The 20121-nt window shown below is 35.6% G+C and overlaps 1 protein-coding gene across 1 annotated transcript in view; it reads right to left on the bottom strand.

The window, feature by feature from the left end:
- The window catches only part of BCAS3 (BCAS3 microtubule associated cell migration factor), a 586605-nt gene that overhangs the window by 492559 nt on the left and 73925 nt on the right, over window positions 1–20121 (bottom strand). The window contains exon 7 of the mRNA XM_077745617.1: window positions 8886–8958. Within this exon, the coding sequence (XP_077601743.1) occupies window positions 8886–8958 (73 nt within the window). The remainder of the gene's footprint in view (window positions 1–8885; window positions 8959–20121) is intronic.

Genomic DNA, 20121 nt, shown 5'->3' with positions numbered 1-20121 from the left:
TACCCTCGATAATACTAAAGTCCAAAGGCTCACGAACAATCCATGTTACTGGATACCCTACTATGCAGACCCACTGCATTAAAAACCTCTATGCCCGTATGGCAGCTCTGATAAGAGATATATCAAAGATGTAAAAGCCCGTTCTTTGAAAGCAGTAAACAGAGCCACAGAACCATGTAGAGAGCTAGAAAAAAAATGCAGAACACCCACAGGAGTAAAAAATACCAGAGAGATGGGCAAGTGAACAAGCTGGTGCTTGAGGAAGGCCAAAAAACTGCTTGAAAAGCCTATGCATTGAAAAAAACACCAAAGACTAAAAGAATATCGTAAATCTCTCTTTTCTGTCTGCAGAAATATGATTTCTTCATTCCTCATGAACACAACAGGATGAAAATTAGTCAAAACTCAAAATACACAGTATAACACGTAACATCATTTATGACATTTCACAACAAAAAGAAGCCCTGCATACCTATTATCCCAAGCAATCTCCTTTCTAGTTCTAATGAACAGAATTTTTATTTACTTTAGACACAACATGAAATAAAGTCTCTACAATAATACTTCAGGATACTGAAACTGTGCTTAATCTCTGCCTAAATAACAATGCTTTCAGGCAGTGGCTACGAAATACCCATCCCATGGAATCCTGTCAATCAAAGATGACTCTGGCAGTCTGTAAAAAAAACTTGAAAAAATTAATACTTTGAAGTAATCGTATTATATTTAATGAATAGTCCTTAATTTTAAATTAGGACTTTACTCCTATATAGCTAACTTACTTTGCCCTTTGCAAGGTGAATTTAAGATAAAAACAAATATCTATGTTTTTTGCCATGTCTTTGGTTGCCAAAATTTCAATTTTTCTGCTGATTAAAATCCAATCTTGGAAATATGGCCAGAGAGTGCCTATTTAATAATAGACAAGGGATTCCAAACAAAATGAAATGAGGAAATGTTCTCACTCATACAAAAATTTCTCACCGCCAAATGGATATATGATAGAAGTCTCTGGATACACTTTTTTTTTAAGTTTATTTATTTTCAGACAGAGAGAGAATGCACAAGTTGGGGAGAGGCAGAGAGAGAGCGATAGAGGATTTCAAGAAGGCTCCACACTATGAGGGTAGAGCTCAATGCAGGGTTTGAACTCATGAACAGTGAGATCAGGACCTGAGAGCTGAAGTCAGACATTTAACCAACTAAGACGCCCAATGTCCCAAGACTTCCTTTATATTTATCGTGAGACAGTTAAATTATGTGATGTTCAAGACTCTTTCCACTTCTGATATTCTATGATGCCCTCACTATAAAGGACATATCTCTATTCCATGTAATGTATATAAAGTGATGACAATGTATTATAAGATTAAACATTCTTTAAGGTCTGCAGTCAGTTGTTAAATAATGTTATTCTTTTGCTACATTCTAGGAACTGTTTAGCATACAGTACACAATGAACTCTGGTTTTCCTAAAAGAGCGTATATTCTTTAGTATACTGTTTGTACTTCTCCTCCTCTCCTCAAATTATTACACAAGGCACTGACTTAATTCCTGGATCAGTAGCAAAACAAACATTAGCAAAAAACCCTCCAAGACCTAAATGGCTTATCTGAAATTATTTGGAATCACATACACACATACACACCAATAATAATAATAATAATAATAATATTATCACTAGAATATCAAAATATATATTTTAGTGATAGTCATGAATGCAATTTAAAATTGTAGGCTAGGGACACCTGGGTGGCTCATTCAGTTGAGCACCCAATTTTGGCTCAGGTCATGATCTCGCAGGTTCAAGCCCTATATCAGGCTCTGTGCTGTCAACATACAGCTTGGAGCCTGCTTTGGATTCTGTGTCTCCCTCTCTGCCCATTCCCTGTTCGTGCTCTCTCTCTCTCTTCTCAAAAATAAATATTAAAAAAAATTGTGGGCTAACTATAACATACTTACATAAAAAGGACAAAATATGAGGAAGACTAGGATTATTTCCATAGCAATTACCCTTCCTTGAAAAGGCACTGTAAATTTATAAAAATGAAAAATTATAATCAAAACAAAGGAAAATGTTACTGACTTTTCACAAGAATAATTTAATAAGCAGTATAAGAAACTGACAATACCCATAGCAGCTGGCTCTCGATAAAACATGTGCCAGAGAAATGGATGGCAATGGACACATCCTGTACCTCTGTAAAGGGGGAAGGAGGAGGTCATAAGATTTTGTGCATCACTGGTTTGGAAGAAGATATCAACACCCAGGTTCAGTACATATGGCTTCTCAGATTAAGAGATTTTCTTTTCTTTTTTTGTCTTTTAACTTACATTCAAGTTATTTAACATACAGTGTAGCATTGGTTTCAGATGAAGAATGTACTGATTCATCACTTACATATAACACCCAGTGCTCATCCCAACAACTGTTCTCCTTAATGCCCATCACCCATTTAGCATCCTCCCACACACCTTCCCTCCAGGAACCCTCAGTTTGTTCTCTATATTAAGTCTCTTGGTGCACCTGGGTGGTTCAGTCGACTGAGCGTCCTACTTTGCCTCAGGTCATGATCTGGCAGTCTGTGAGTTTGAGGTCCGCATTGGGCTCTGTGCTGGCAGCTCAGAGCCTGGAGCCTGCTTTAGATTCTGTGTCTCCCTCTCTCAATACCCCTCGTCCACTCATGCTCTATCTTTTTCTCTCTCAAAAACAAACATTTAAAAAATCCTTTTTAAAAAAAGTCTCTTCAGGTGCCTGGGTGGCTCGGTCAGTTAAAGTGTCCGACTTCAGCTCAGGTCATGATCTCGCAGTTCATGGGTTTGAGCCCCACATCGGGCTCTGTGTTGACAGCTAGCTCAGAGCCTGGAGACTGCTTCTGATTCTGTGTCTCCCTCTCTCTCTGACCCTCCCCTGCTCACGCTGCCTCTCTCTCTATCATAAATAAATAAAACATTTAAAAAAATTTAAGTCTCATGGTTTGCCTCCCTCTCTGTTTTTACCTTATTTTATTTTTCCTTCCCCTGAGATTTTCTCAATCATAAAAATGATTGTTATATTTTGGGCTACTAATAATCAAATAAAGGGCTAATATAACTATAAAGCAAGCTTATTAAAATTTATTTACTAAAAAATATTTTGAGAGCCTACTAGAGAGAAGGCACTGTACTTAATAACAAAAAGATAATAAAGTCTGGGGCGCCCGGGTGGCTTAGTCGGTTAGGCGTCCGACTTTCGCTTAGGTCATGATCTCGCGGTTCGTGGGTTCGAGCCCCGCGTCGGGCTCTGTGCTGACTGCCAGCTCAGAGCCTGGAGCCTGTTTCAGAGTCTGTGACTCCCTCTCTCTCTGACCCTCCCCTGCTCATGCTGTCTCTCTCTCTCTCTCCTAGAAATAAATAAAACATTAAAAAAAATTTAAAAAAAAGATAATAAAGTCAATAAGATAAAGTCAACATTCTAGGGTGCATGTGACATTAGACAATATTTCAAGCAGCCACTGCATGATTGTATGGCTTTCTCCCATTTCCATTTAACACAGCCACTTCTCTTTTAATTATTCTCCTACCCTTTCTATTAGTTCAGTTTTTTCCATTTCCTCCCTCAATGGTTCCTTATATCAACCACTTTTATGTCTATGAACTTGAGTTTCTTTATTTTCCATAAGTAAACTCTACACCCATCTGTGGGGCTCGAACTCATAATCCGAAGATCAAGAGTTGCATGCTCTACCAAATGAGCCAGCCAGGCACCCCAAACTTACATTTATTAATTCAAACTACAGCAGTCGACCCTTGCCTCAAGGTTCACTTTCTCGAGTTTCAGTGTTACCCATGGTCAACCACAATCCAGAAGCAGATGATCCTTGTGAAGTACCTTGAGAGGTCAATAGTATCCTAACTACATCACAACACCTACTTCATTCACCTCGCTTCGTCTAATCACATTGGTATTTTATCATCTCACATCATCACAAGAAGAAGAGTGAATACAGTATAATAAGATATTTTGAGTGAGAGACCATTAATAACTTTTACTACAGTATATTGTTATAACTATTCTATTATTGTTGTTAATCTCTTATTGTGCCTAAATTATAAATTAAACTTTATCATAGGTATGTATGTACAGGAAAAAACATAGTATATATAGGGTTCAGTACTATCTATGGTTTCAGGCAGCCACAGGGGGTCTGGGAACATACTCCCCCTAGGAAACAGGTGACTACTGTACCTTTGATATAACCATAGCCTCCTCTACTCCTTCAAATGCCTTCCACTTTTTGTTACTTTATTTAAAACTGGAATGGGGTGGGAGTCCCTGAGTGGCTCAGTCAGTCGAGCATCTGACTCTTGATTTTGGATCAGGTCATGATCTCACGGTTTGGGAGATCTGCGCTGATAGCACACAGCCTGTTTGGGATTCGCTCTCTCCCTCTTTCTCTTTCTGCCCTTCCCCCACTCACACACATCTGTGCACTCTCTCTTTCTCTCTCGAAAAAAAAACTCTTAATAAAAATTTTGACCTTATATTTTTGTCCTTCATCAAAGTCAAAGCTTCTGCATGGCAAAGGAAACAATCCATAAAACTAATAGGCAACTGACGAAACGGGAAAAGATAGTTGCAAATGGCATATCAGATAAAGGGCTAGTATCCAAAATCTATAAGGAACTCACCAAACTCCACACCCAAAAAACAAACAACCCAGTGAAGAAATGGGCAGAGGACATGAACAGACACTTCTCCAAAGAGGACATCCAGATGGCAAATAGGCACATGAAACAATGCTCAGTGTCCCTCCTCATNGAGAGGGGAAGGGGGGTAATGGGCATGGGGGAGGGCACTTGTCGGGATGAGCACTGGGTGTTATATGGAAACCAACTTGATAATAAACTATTTTAATTTTTTTAATTTTAAAATAGGGTGGAGAAGGAACACGCTCTGTCCTGAAATTACTTTGTATTGGACAAAAGTTGGCGCTACACTTCATTAAATAAGATTATTTCTAGGCCTTGGTAACCACAGTGCAATGTAGTTCAAGATTCTGCCCAAGATGAGTGCCATGCCCATGTGCTCGTTCACTCCCAGCATAGTCACTGGACACATCCATGGGTTCACTAACAGGCACAAGGATAAAAGGGTTGCCTACTATTCATATCAGTGGGGTTTGATTAAAGAGACAGGGCATCTTTGGATTTAATTGTTACTATGTGTCAAAGGGTTTGGAGAATATCAGTTAAAGAAGCATTTTCCTGACTGATGAAAAATAACTCACTTATGATCGTCTACCCCTTCTGGAAGGTTATATAGTGTATTAATGTAGTGCGTCATAAAAATTATTTTTAAAATGTTACATATTTCTTTTTTGTTTTTAAATGTTTTATTTATTTCTAGGAGAGAGAGAGAGAGAGAGAGTGAGCAGGGGAGGGTCAGAGAGAGAGGGAATCACAGACTGAAACAGGCTCCAGGCTCTGAGCTGGCAGTCAGCACAGAGCCCGACGCGGGGCTCGAACCCACGAACCGCGAGTACATGACCTAAGCGAAAGTCGGACGCTTAACCGACTAAGCCACCCAGGCGCCCCTAAAATGTTACATATTTCTTAAATTAGGCTACTTCTATTTTCCAATGTGCGTGTCCTTTGCATGTTACTGCTATCATGAAAAGTAGTTCCCCTTTGTGTTTAAAAAACAATGTGTTAAAACAAAGAAAAACAAATCTGTGCAGTCCCTTTACACTGAAAACCTACAATGAAGTAGCTATGTAACAGTTTGCATCACTCTGTTTAAAACAATAAAAGTAAAATCAACAACAAAAGTATATTCCACTTCTACAGAAATAGACTGAGACAAAATATGCATATAACAAAAACTCTACTAAGAGATTACTGTTTAAATAAGTATGTAAATACGACTTACTTGCTAATCTTAAAATAATTACTTTATTAACTCTAAAAATAACTGGCCAGAATACAAGAAAGTTGAACACATGAACAAGAAGTTAGGGCACCCTAAATGCAAAGGCATGTTTCATCTACAGCCCTGACAAATGGGCAAAGGCTTGGGTCCAAAACTAACTATGACTGAGTATCACTTAGTTTCAGTTTCTTCATGTATAAAATGAGAAAAGCACAATCTCCTTCACAGGCTTGCTTTAAAAAGATTAAATGATGGCTACATAATGGAAAATGTGTAACAGACCAGGTACATAATAGGCAGTCAACATTTGCTCTCCCTTCCCCAGTGCTATAATAGCATAGTCAACCAGCATGTGCCTCATAAAAAATTTTGGGTTATAGCTTTTTTTAAAATTCCATAATCTGGGAAACAGATTCCAAAAAAACTAACCTATAACTAGATTTGTTAGTATATTCAACTTATAATAACTTGGAGTTATTAAAAAGTGTCTAGGCTATTCAACATCACCATCTTCTAACCCACTGCACACATAAAATTAACTCTTAAAATATGTACTCACAAAGCATTAGCTGAAATTAGAGAAAATTCTATTCACCAACAAGCATAACGCAACACTTGCAAGAAACACAAGACAATTCTACGTGGAAATGTCCTTCCTGAGACAATAAAAATTCTGACAAAGATGCTACAAACAGTTGTTTATTGTAATCAGATCAGCAAATAAATAAGTGAAAACAAAATGAATATTTCCTGCCATTATCCTCTATTAGAAAGAAAGGTATAAAACAAGAAAGAAAAAAGACAGCATGCAGGCAAGAGAAAGCTTACATATAATAACAACAGGACACAATCATGCTAGAAGTTACAGTCCATGAAATGACTTGTGAACTTAATTCAAAAGTATGTTGCATTTTTTCATCAATAACCACTCATAAAACCACATAGCAAATAATACAGACACATAGAAGTCTCTTGCTTCATGATTGCTCTGTGAAATAATTTAAGTTGCAGAAATGAGAGGAGGAAAACAAATGTCTACAATAGATTTTTTTAATAAGCAAATGCTATTTTCATCAGGACTATATTTATGGCCCCTGTGGTGATTAATTTTGTGTCAATGCAGCTAGGCCACAATAACCAGATTTGGCCAAAAACTATTCTAGATGTTTCTGTCAAGGTAGTTTTATGTAAGATTAATACCTAAATCAGTAAAGTTTGATTCTTAAGCAGATTATTCTCTGTAATGTGAATATGCTTTATCCAATCAGTTGTAAGTCTTAATAAGAAAAATGAAACTGACCTCCTTGGAGGAAGAAAGAATTTTATCTTTGGACTGGAATTACAACTCTTCCCTCTGTCTAAATTTTGGACTTGCCAGTCTTCACAATCATGAATCAATTTCTTGAAAACTCAACCTATCTCATTCTCTCTTTCTCTCTCTCTCTCTCTCNATCATACTGGTTTTGTTTCAAGGGAAAGCCCTAACTAATATGATCCCCATATCATTAAATTCATTCCTCAGTAAATGACCTCATCACCAACTACATATAATCACCTTACTCTTCCTTTTTGTCTTATTTTTTTAATAAAGCCATACCTCAATAAATGAATCTTGTAAAAAAAAAATCTCTTTAATTATACAATTAGCAGGGTTGATAAGGAATGAAAAACCTTGGGGCGCCTGGGTGGCTCAGTTGGTTAAGCATCCGACTTCGGCTCAGGTCATGATCTCACAGTTTGTGGGCTTGAGCCCTGCATCAGGCTCTGTGCTATCAGCTTACAGCCTGGAGCCTGTTTCGGATTCTGTGTCTCCCTCTCTCTCTGACCCTCCCCTCCTCACGCTGTCTCTCTCTCTCTCTCTCTCTCTCAGAAATAAATAAAAACATTAAAAAATTTTTTAAAAACAGAATGGAAAACCTTTCAAAAACTGCAAACCCAACTCAGCAGGTAGGTGATGCCTTCTACGAATACATCTTGCTGTGAGATTTCCACAGGTCTACATGCCCCTGAACTAACAGAGGGCTAAACATCAGGAAAACTGAAGTCAAGCAAGCTTCCCTCCACCACAGCAGCTTATCTGCTTCTCTGTGACACCCATTCTTTTTCAGCACCTTTGTCAACACATCAGTGCCCTACTTCTCAGGCTGGCTTCAATATAGTATTGAGTTCCACTAGCCAGATTATTATCTCACTTTTTGAATCTTCTCAACTCCAGAATTCCCATTTGGTTTTCTATAATTTCTAACTAACTCCTCACTGAAATCCTTTATCTGTTGAGTCATTGTTATCATGCTTTCTTTAATTTTAGAAACACAACGCACTTAGTTCTTAGAACACATTCTATCAATATATGGTAAACAAATCTAGAAATCTGTCTTCCTCCACAATGTGCAGTTACTAATGTCTCTAGTCTGCTCTGCTTTTCTTTAATTCTTGTTATTATTTTAAAGCCTAGTTTCCTGGAGTTGCCGCCATGTCTATGTAGCTTCAGTGGTTAGTCAATGATTCAACAGAGAATTTACTTAAATACTCAATAAAAGGTGTCATCCTTTCCAAAAGGATCTATGTGTGGACATGGGAGCACATTCAACATCCAGAACAGTTTCAAGTCTCCCCACATTTTAGTTTAGTCTCCACTGTGTAAAGTCATCATAAAAGTTACTATAATAAAAAAAACACAGAAACTGAAAAACATTTTTCTTAATGATGCTAATCTTTTATTTCAAGACTGAATTCTGACCTATTGCTTATTTTCTTTTGTCTCCTGCTGTCACCTTGCATATGAGAAAACAGTAAGCAGAGAAATAACAAGGCCTGAGACACAATCCTAAATATGTTTTTAATTCCTTTCTCTTCTCTCTTGTAAGAGCATTGTCTTATGGTAACAAAGATTTTAGGATAGCAAAATTCACCCTCTGGAATAACAACATAAATTTTTAATAGTGGTTCAAAGAATTTTTTTAATTTCCTTACCCAGAAGATCCAGTGCTCTTACAAACACCAAGGAGGGGCCTTTTTTCAGCAAAGTTGTCACACTTCTGAGTACCTGATAAAAAAACATAAAATAAAATGTAAAATAAAACTTTGAGAAGTATTCTTGTATATTTTCCATTATTTTCATGCTCTCAAATTATTTACAGCTGAAGAGACATCAAAACATTCATTATAAATTGACATAATTTATACACTTGACTGAACAAAAATAGAACAGCTACAAATAAAACTATAACTATTTTTAAAGTTGAACCAGCATTTAAGAGATATTATTTTTAAAAATTGGCACCAACTTCAATCTTATACACATTCTCCATGAGATCAGAAACCTCCTGGGGCGCCTGGGTGGCTCGGTCAGTTAAGTGTATGACTTCAGCTCAGTTCACGATCTCACGGTTTGTGAGTTCAAGCCCCACATTAGGCTCTGTGCTGACAGCTCAGAGCCTGGAGCCTGCTTCAGATCCTGGGTCTCCCTCTCTCTGCTCCTCTCCAGCTTGTGCTCTGTCTCTCTCAAAAATTAACAAACATTAAAAAAAGGAAAAAAGAAACCTCTAACTTCACCAACTAATTACCTAAGGCCAGTATAATTTTCATGTCAAAACTAAGTAAAGTTAGGTCAGGCCAGGAAAATTATAAAATTATAGGCCATTATCAATGTACATAAATGCAAAAATCGTTTTTAAAAAATAGTAAACTGAATAGCAATATATGAGAAAAAAATAAAGTCTCCTAAAAAAGTTGGGTTTACTCAAGTAATAATTTCACATTATAAACCCTATTAATGTAATTGCTTATATTAGCAAGGTAGCAGATGCAGAAAAATCATTCAAAGCATTGCCATGAAAATCAGTAATAACACAAGGATATCCAATTAGCTGTTCCTATTCAACCCTATACTGAATGTACTAGACAGGATAATAACAATAAATGAACTCAATAATATTATTGGCTATAAAATCAATGTAATAGCAGCAACAAGAAGAAGATTACAGGAAATACAAAAGGCTCAGAACCACACAAAAAAAGATGCTCAACCTCACACATGAGAGAAATTCCACTTAAAACTATATTGAAATTTGCTAATTTTTATAAGTGATAATGGTACTATGGTTATAATTTTCAGATTCATTATCTTTTGGAAATAAATAAGAAAATATTAACCAATAAGCTGGCATGATATCTGGGAGGAGATAGTTCAAAATATTCTGGATAGAGGGGAATAGAGGTTAATGAAATAAGATTAGCCATAAAATGATGAGTAATGAATTCTGATAAAGAAAAATAAGTATTGCATAATCTCATTTAAATGTGGAATCTGCAAAAATTGAACTTATAAAAGCAGAGAGTAGAATGGTGGTTGATGAGGACTGGGGAGTGGGGGAAATAAGGAGATGTTGGTCAAAAGGTGCAGAGTCTCAGTCATGCAGGATGAACATACCCTGAAGATGTAGAGCATGGTGACTGTAGCTAATAATATTATACTGGATACTTGAAATTTGCTAAGAGAGTAGATGGTAAGTGTTCTCACTAAAAAAAAAAAGGTAACTATGTAAAATGGTAACTATATTAATTAGCTTGAGTGTGGTAATCATTTCAGGATATACACATATACCAAACATCAAACTGTAATCCTAAATATATATGATTTCTAATTGTCAATTATACCTCAATAAAGCTGGGGGGCAAAATCACCTATTTCTATATACTAGCAATGAATGTATGAAAAATGAGATTAAAGGTACAATAATAATTCGTACACTTGAAACTAATATTACATTGTATTACACTACTGGAATTTAAATAAAAACTTTTTTAAAAAGTAAAATTAATTTATAATTGCTCAAAAAATGACTCAAGTATAAATCTAACAAAACGTGTAGAACTTACACACCGAAAGCTACAAAATGCTGATAAAAGAAATGAAAGACAATTCAAATAAATGGAGATATATAATTGACATAAGACACAGATTAAGGGAACAGAAAAGCACCCACAAATATGACCAACTGATTTTTATAAAGGTGGAACATCAATTAAATGGAGGAAGAGTAGTTGTCTTTTCAACAAATAGTCCTGGAGCAACTGGATACCCATAGGAAAAAAATAAAACTGGACCTAAACCCTATACCTTATCCAAAATTAACTCAAAGCAGATCACAGATTTAAATATAAAACTATTTAACTTTTAGAAGAAAATTTAGAAGAAAACCTGCAGGACCTAGGGTCTGGTGAAGAGTCTCAGACATGCACAACATCAAAAAGTATAATTCATAGGATCAAAAAAAATCAATAAATTGGATTTAATTAAAATTAAAAGCAGCAAAAAAAATTTTAATAAAAAGCAAGCTACACTTTTGGGGAAAAAATACTTCCAAAACACACATCTGACAAAAAACTCATATCCACAATATATAAACTTAAACTCAACACTAAAAAAAAACAAACAATCCAATCAGAAAATGGGCAAAAGATATAAAGAGATATCACTGAAAAGAAGATATGGATGGCAAATAATACAGATGAAAAGACTGTCAACATTATCAGCCAAAAGAAAATGGAAGTTAAGACCAAAATGAGATACAATTATACAGCTAATAGAATAACTAGAAGAGAAAATCATTACAGTGACAAATGTTGACAAAGATGTAAAGAAACTAGATCTTTCATACACTCCTGGTAAAAATGTAAAATAGTACAGTCCTTCTAAAAAAGAGTTTGATATTTTATTTAACAACAACAACAAAACATATACTTACCATACATCTTAGCAATCACAGCACTGTGCATTTATCCCAGAGAAATAAAAATTTATAGCGACACAAACTTGTACACAAATGTTTACAGTAGTTTTATTTTATTTGTAATAGTCATAAAGTGAAATCATCCCAGACGTCATTCAACACGTGAATGATATCTCTATACCATGCAATATTAATCATTACAAAAATGAAACTGTTCATACACTGAACAACTTGAATATAACTCAGGAACATTGTGCTAAGTGAAAAAGTCAGTCTCAAAACTTCATATACTGTGTAATTCCAGTTATGTAAAATCTTGAAATGACAAAACTATTATAGTGATGGAGAGCAGATTGATGGTTCTCAAAAGTTAGGGATGGTGGAAGAAGACACCATGAAGGAAATCGTTGCAGTTATGGTCTAGATTTGTATCTTGATAGTGGTGGTGGTTAATGTGAACTACACTTGTGATGAAACACCATGGAACTATGTGCACACATTCCACCAAGGTCAATTTCTTGGTTTACATATTATTCTATACCTACATATGATGTAACCATTGGGAAAAGTTAGGTGAAAGGTACACAGTACACCTCTCTAGTATTTTCATAACTTCCTGTAAATACATAATATTTCAGAAAACTCCTTGCTAGGATTGGTTTATAAATGTTTTTCTATAATATTAAATAATTAAAGATCTTACTCTTTAAAAAAGTATGTATGTCTTGCAGAAGATTGAAATTGAACCACTTTCTTACAACATACAAAAAAATAAATTTCAAAATGGATGAAAGACCTAAATAAGACAGGAAACCATCAAAATGCTAAAGAGAAAACAGGCAGCAACCTCTCGTCGCAGCAGCTTTTTATTAAACATGTCTCTGGAGGCAAAGGAAACTAAAGCAAAAAAGGAACTACTGGGACCTAAACAAAATAAAAAGCTCTGCACAGCAAAGGAAAAAAGCAACAGAACTGAAAAGCAAACGACGGAATGGGAGAAGATATCTACAAATGCCATATCAGATAATAGGTTAGTATCCAAAATCTATAAAGAACTTATCAAACTCAACACCCAAAAAACAAATTATCCAGAGAAGAAATGGGCAGAAGACATGAATAGACACTTTTCCAAAGAAGATGTACACATGCCTAACACATGAAAAGATGCTCAAGTCCCTCATCATCAGGCGAATACAAATTAAAACCACAATGAGATACTACCTCACACCTGTCAGAATGGCTAAAATTAACAACTCCCCAGGAAACAACAGATGTTCATGAGGATGCGAAAAGATTTTGCACTGTTGGTAGGAATGCAAACTGGTGCAGCCTCTCTGGAAAACAGTATGGAAGTTCCTCAAAAAATTTAAAATAGAACTACCTTACAACCCAACAATAGCACTACTAGGTATTCATCCAAAAGATACAAAAATACGGATTTTAAGGGGCACATGCACCCCATTTATAGCAACACTATCAACAATAGTCAAATTATCAAAAGAGCCCAAATGTCCATCAACTGATAATTGGATAAAGAAGATGTGGGTGTGTGTGTATACATATATACATATATATGTACGTATAGAGAATATACATTGTATATATATATTATACATTGTATGTATATGCATTGTGTGTACACACACACACATACACCAACAACGGAATATTACCTGAAGATCAAAAAGAATGAAATCTTGCCATCTGCAGCAATGTGGATAGAACAACTAGAATATATTGTACTAAATGATTATAAATGATTAATTTACTACGGATTGTGTGCTGTTACCCCTGCGAAACAAATAAATCAAATTTCACAATTAACAATATAACTTGAATGAAGCACAAGTTAACAATTAACTGGTCCAAAGCCCACAAAATTTATGTTCCAAATTAATTATAGCTTGATTTCATCTATGTAAACCTAATTCTTCATTCCTACATATTTCACCTTCACTTTTAACAATAACTATTTTACTTCTGCTTGCTGGTCTCTATAAGGTCTTTACAGTTTGTACCTGTGTTATACATAAAAACTTGATATTCTGATGAATGAAACATCATGTCTTTAAAACGCAAATAATACTGCCAAGAATAGTTTGATTCTTTTGCATTTCTCAAACCTAAACAGAAGAACTCCCACATTGGTTTCAACTGACCTAACAGGTTACATAAGTACTCCCGACTTTGTGCCAGAAGGTCAGCCACCTGACACTTACTGAAGACTTAAACTCTATGGATATTCAGAGAAGACAGCCAAGCAAAAAAATTTAAGCACAAAAGAAAACCTTAACTTGCCAAAAGCATAACCTCCAATGCAACTATTAACTGTGCAAGTAAAAAAGACCAGAGTCAACAATAAGCAAAAAATAACAGAACCTCCAAATGTATTTGAGGCATGCTTTTCATTTAAAAAAAACCAAAAAAACAAACCAAAAAAAAAAAAACACTTTAATTTTGGAGTTGGAAAACTAAGTAACAAATTCTTAACTCTGCTTTAAATAACGTCATCATGGATGATTTGAAGAAATACAGTTTTTAAAGTGTTAGTATAAAAATTCTACAATCTCATGAACACTATAGCTATTAACCTGATTTTTCATGCAGTATAAATAGGAGCATGTACTCTCCATGATGCCTAATGGAGTCATCACCCTCCCATAATGTAATCCTCCAAATTGTAGAGGATTAACTTTTTATATATAAAATTGTGTTTATTTGCATGTACAATAGAGAGAATGACGTTACACACACCTGTTCTACAGCATTTAACAGAATGTAGCATGATGATTGAAATGAAAAGCGGCTAGCCAAATCCATCAAATATAAAAACTATTGCAATCCTGTTGTAAAGTCCTTTTGTTAAACTCCTTTTATTCTAAATCCTTTTAATTCTGTCCTATAACACTAAAACATTTATAAAAAGCTTAAAATCCTAATAAATCGCACAATTAAAGTAATGAAAACGGGCTTGCCCACCAAGTCACAACTCCTCTCTCCCTCAACAAAATTCAAGACAGTTTGCATGTCAGAAAACGTTAAATAATATCCTCCACCATACATACCATTGTAAACTCATTTAAACCAAAGAGTTTAAGCTCATAAATCAGCCTTAAAGATCTCAATACATCAAACAGAAACCACTCTTGCAAGAATCCAAAAGCAGATCCAGAGGCAAATACAAACCCAAGTGATAATGAAATATTCCAACTCTACTCTTTTGATGTGGAGGATGGTGTCTTGAATATAAAGATTTCACACAAAAGTATGCTAATACTAATAAAATTTAACTGAGAAAGTATTTTGCAGAAAGATCCCATTGACAATTTAATACATTCTATCAGTTAAACCATTTCCAAGCCTCCTATTCCTTTTGATTTTACTGAAATAATTTTCTTTTAGAAAAGGTTTAATCCAACCAGCTTGTCCATGTCCAGTTTTCCTTATAGGTTCTCTCAACGTTAGCTTCAAATTGTAGTCATTATTTTGCAGATCTAAGTTTTGGCTAGAAATATGATTCTATTGTCATTTATAGTCAAATTTATTGCGTGTAATTTTAGATTCTGTCAGGATCTTTTCCTACTAAAAAGTTGTATTTTCTTACAAAATTTTCTACTTTATGCTACAAAATACTCTCCGTTATAATCTGGGTAATCCTCACATGTAACTCTTACCTAAAAGAGGCAAATGCAAGGAATTTTTTAAGACAGAGAGGCGCCTGGGTGGCTCAGTCGGTTAAGCATCCGACTTCGGCTCAGGTCATGATCTCACAGTTCATGGGTTCGAGCCCCACGTCAGGCTCTGTGCACAGGCTCAGCCAGCACAGAGCCTGCTTCCGATTCTGTGTCTCCCTCTCTCTCTGACTCTCCGTTGCTCACGNTCGGCTCAGGTCATGATCTCACAGTTCATGGGTTCGAGCCCCACGTCAGGCTCTGTGCTGACAGCCAGCACAGAGCCTGCTTCCAATTCTGTGTCTCCCTCTCTCTCTGACTCTCCGTTGCTCACACTGCCTCCCTCTCTCTCTCTCTGAGAAATAAATAATACATTAAAATTTTTTCTTTAAAAAGAGAAGACAGAGATGAAGTTAGAGATGAGGAGGGAGGCAGATACAGGAAACTAGATACAGAGGGTGCAGGTTCCACCAACCAACCACAAGGAGGATAAACAGGACAGAAACCTTACTACCTTGAACAGTTTTATCTAAATAAAGACACATTTCTCATTTGCCTCAAATATCTAAAATATCTGTATACACTTTAGCTTCCACAGTTTCAAAAAGTTTAATATATTAAAGACACTTTTTCATTACCACTAGCTTTATTTCCTTCCTCCATAAGTTAAAACGTTTGATATGTGAAGTATTCCTTAGCAGTGGCATCACACTGCTTCACTTTGCTAATCTGGCCTTTGCAGCTCTTTCACAGGATGAGACTCCTCAGTCCCTAGCAAGGACAAAGTACAAACCATTCATCTGACAGCGAAGTAAACTGATATTGAGAGGTTAAATAATTTGTCCAAGTTGTTGTGGTTCTAAATGCCACATGTGCACCTGAAAGTCCAGAATTCTTTCCTTTGCTTCCATTGTTCACTGAAAAAAGCTACTGCCAGAAAATTAGGATCAACTTCCCTGCTGAAAAATAAAATTATTGGCAGAGGCTAATGTATTTAATCCCTTAGTGCTTTAATTCTTTCATCTGTAAAGTGAGGATAAATACCAGTACCTCACATAGGATTGTTGTGAGGATTTAGAAAGATAATAAATGCAATGGACTAAGCAAGGTGCTGTAACATGTAACAACTCAATAAACTTGATGTAGTTATGACTGTTGCTGTCAACTCTAGTATGGTGAATCCACTCATCTACTTTTCTGGTTTAAAAAAAAAACAAAAACTGCTCTTCTACCATGGGGCCAGTATGTCTTTGACTTATCCCTCTGTCTTGTTCACACATACTAGAATATGCCAACCACACTTCTGCCTCAGGAATGCTGCATTTTTCTGCTCTCTGCTTAGAAATACTCAGTTATGCCCTAATTATGTGCATAGGTCACTTGCATGCTTTTTTTTTTTTTTAGATCATGCTAAATAATTTCCAATCATAAAGATCATCACAAATCACGTTCTAGCTTCTTACTAGGATTTATTTTTCTTCAAAACACTTAACAGATTACATTATATATGCATTTCTCTATTGTAAATTACAGCGGCATTAAAAATTTAAAGCAAATGAGAAAATTGTTCAGTGGCAAAGGAAATAAACTATGTGCGTAACATTGATAATGGTTAATTAGTATGGTTAAAACTAGTGAGCTTTTCCTCTTTTTTATCTAAAATGTGACCAAGATATTAATAATTACTCATGGGAAAAGGTATAGAGGAGTTTATTAACCCACTCTACCTTTATGAGGCTTTGAGATTTTTCAAAATAAGTTGCAAATATATGCATTACAATACAAAGTAATCTACTTCATTCAAAATGTTAATTACATCCACTTTAGAAGTGATGGCCAATGCTACAACATGAAGGTTTTTAACAAGTTTTACCTCAAACTTTTTAGAAAAAGGTTTGCCTATAAAGCAAAATAACCTCAGAATAAGCACAAAGGATAACTAATCTTTCATCTGAATTGCTGAACTACAAACATGAACATGATCATGCACAGTCCCATTTCAAAGTTAAATAGTGCTTATAACTGTTCATGAGTCTTACCCGTGAATATAATAAGATTCTTACATATTTACAGTCATTGTATACATGTATATTTCACATTTCAAGTAAACCATGTGTATACTTAAATATTGTTTTAGATGTGTTTTACAAAATGGGATCACAGTATACATATCATTCTGAATCTTATTTTCCTCATTCAATGCATCATGTATATCCCTCAAGGTCAACATCTAATGCACTTTTTCATAGCTTCCTAATATTCCATCGTGCACCCGCAACATAATTTATTTGACTATTCCTCCTAATGTGCATCCAGGCTGCCTGCTTTAAACATTCTTGTAAAGAATATATTCATATAGACTGATACTTCTGTTCCTGTGGAGTAGACGTTCGAAGATGAAACTGCTAAGTCAAAGGACATTTGTGGGACTGCTAGATGTATTTAATTTAATAAATACTGTTTGCTCATTTTCCAAAAAAGCTTTTAAAATTCACATTCCACCTGGGACACCTGGGTGGATCAGTTGGTTAAGCATCTGACTTCACCTCATGTCATGATCTCAAGGTTAGTGAGCTCAAGCCAAGCGTCAGGCTCTGCACCCCCCAGCGTTTGCACACATTCTCTCTCATGTGCTTGCTCTCTCTCAAAAATAAATACACTTTTTTAAAACAGCAGAATTAGTTTCAAACCATACATGTGACATTACATCATAGTTTATATTAATATGGGAACTCTGTATATACTAGAAAAAGAATGTACATTTAGTTTAGAATACACTCAGGTAACGAAGATAAAGATGAAGTTCAAGATGAAAAATCTATTATATGGCTAGTATGAGAATAGAGGAGCCAAAATTGTATTACCAAAAATCTCAAGATGCTTAGGAATTACCTATTTACAAATGTACAAATTTAAAAATGTGTAAATATAAATATGCATGCACTTAAGGACTTGATTTTAATTAGCTTAACATGTTAAGATTTAATGCAAAATGTCAAAAACCAATGAACATGTTTTCTAGTCATAAATTTTGATGTGAACATAATGTAGTAAATAGAGCATGGAATTTGAAGTCAGACACACATGAAGTTGGACACACAGAAACACACAAAACACATTTCTGCAACTAATTGCTTTATAACCTTAATTCTGAACTTTAGTCACCACTTCTATAAACTGGAGATTCTACCTAACCTACACATAGCAAGGGCTTAATAAATGGTAGCTATTATAATAAACTAAGATAAAATGAAAGAATTCCAGGGGAGAACTGATGTTAAAAAGTTGGTGATAGAGGGGCACCTGGGTGGCTTAGTCGGTTAAGCGTCTGACTTTCACTTAGGGCATGATCTCGCGGTTCGTGGGTTCGAGCCCCGCATCGGGCTCTGTGCTGACTGCCAGCTCAGAGCCTGGAGCCTGTTCAGTCTGTGACTCCCTCTCTCTCTGACCCTCCCCTGCTCACGCTGTCTCTCTCTCTCTCTCCTAGAAATAAATAAAACATTAAAAAAAAATTAAAAAAAAAAAAGTTGGTGATAGAGCATAAATCTTTAACCATAAATTAAACATAGCAGGCAATTATTAAAAAATAATTGTGAGCTTCACATAGTGCTATAAGCCAAATGAAAGGAAGCAAGAGATAAAGTCTTATTAAAGTCATACCTCCTCCACAGGAATTTCTGGACTACATGAAACAATAAGAAGAAAACTAAATAATAGGCATTAGGTCTCTTTTCAAGCACCAAAGAGCTCATAGAGATCATCTTTGCTTGGTTGATAAGAAAAGTTTCACGGACAATATCAAATTAGAATTAGGGGTCCATAAAGGATAAGAATATGTGGAAGGAGAGTAAAAAAATAAAAGAGGTACCCAAGAAATACAAATGAACCAATGTAGGATTAAAGTCAAGAAAAAGTATGTATGTAGTTTAACTAGACAAGGATTTATTTTGAGTTGAGTAATAAAAAATAAAGTTGATGAGTTAGGCCTGGACCAGTTTGGACCCAAAAAACGAGAGGTAGGAATTAAAAGTGATATACAACAACAAGCCTTTATCAATCAAGCAAACAAAACTACTAGTTAGAGAGGAATAAACCAGCAGCATTATTTATAAAGAATATAGTTAAAAATGAGAAACCTAAGCTATTATTAGAGAGTGGGATGGAGAACACAAGCCTATTTTTCTCCAAGTCCTTTGCAGTTTCACATAAATTCTAAATCAACTTGTTGAGGTGCTGGGGTGGCTCAGTCAGTTAAGTATCTGACTTCCGCTCAGGTCATGATCTTGTGGTTCATGGGTTCGAGCGCTGCATTAGGCTTTGTGCTGACAGCTTGGAGCCTGGAGCCTGCTTCTGATTCTGTTTCTCCTTCTTTCTCTGCCCCTCCTCGCTCACACTCTGTCTCTCTCCCTCTCAAAAGTAAATAAACATTTTTTTAAAAAACTAAATCAACTTGTCAATTTTTTCAAACACCCTAGTGATTTGATTGGGATTTTGCTGAATCAACAAATTAACTTGGGGAGGTCTGATGTGTATAATGAGTGCTCTAATCCAGTGGTTCTCAACTCAGTGGTTCTCAACCAGGGGAGATCTGACAATGCTGGGAGACATTTCTGATTGTCATGATTAGGGGCAGAGGAGGACATTATTCATTGAGGTCTCAAACCAGATAAAACTGAAAGGTCCATTAATAGTAAAACAGACAAATATGATATATTCATACAGTGGGTAATTTTCACAGGGTCATCATACTTTTTCTTAATGGAACAGACAATAAATATTTCAGGCCTGTGGGCCATGATGTCT

Source organism: Crocuta crocuta, unplaced genomic scaffold (assembly GCF_008692635.1).
Source record: "Crocuta crocuta isolate KB4526 unplaced genomic scaffold, BGI_CrCroc_1.0 scaffold333, whole genome shotgun sequence".
Lineage (NCBI taxonomy): Eukaryota > Metazoa > Chordata > Mammalia > Carnivora > Hyaenidae > Crocuta > Crocuta crocuta.
This window is presented reverse-complemented; position numbering and strand designations above follow the sequence as displayed.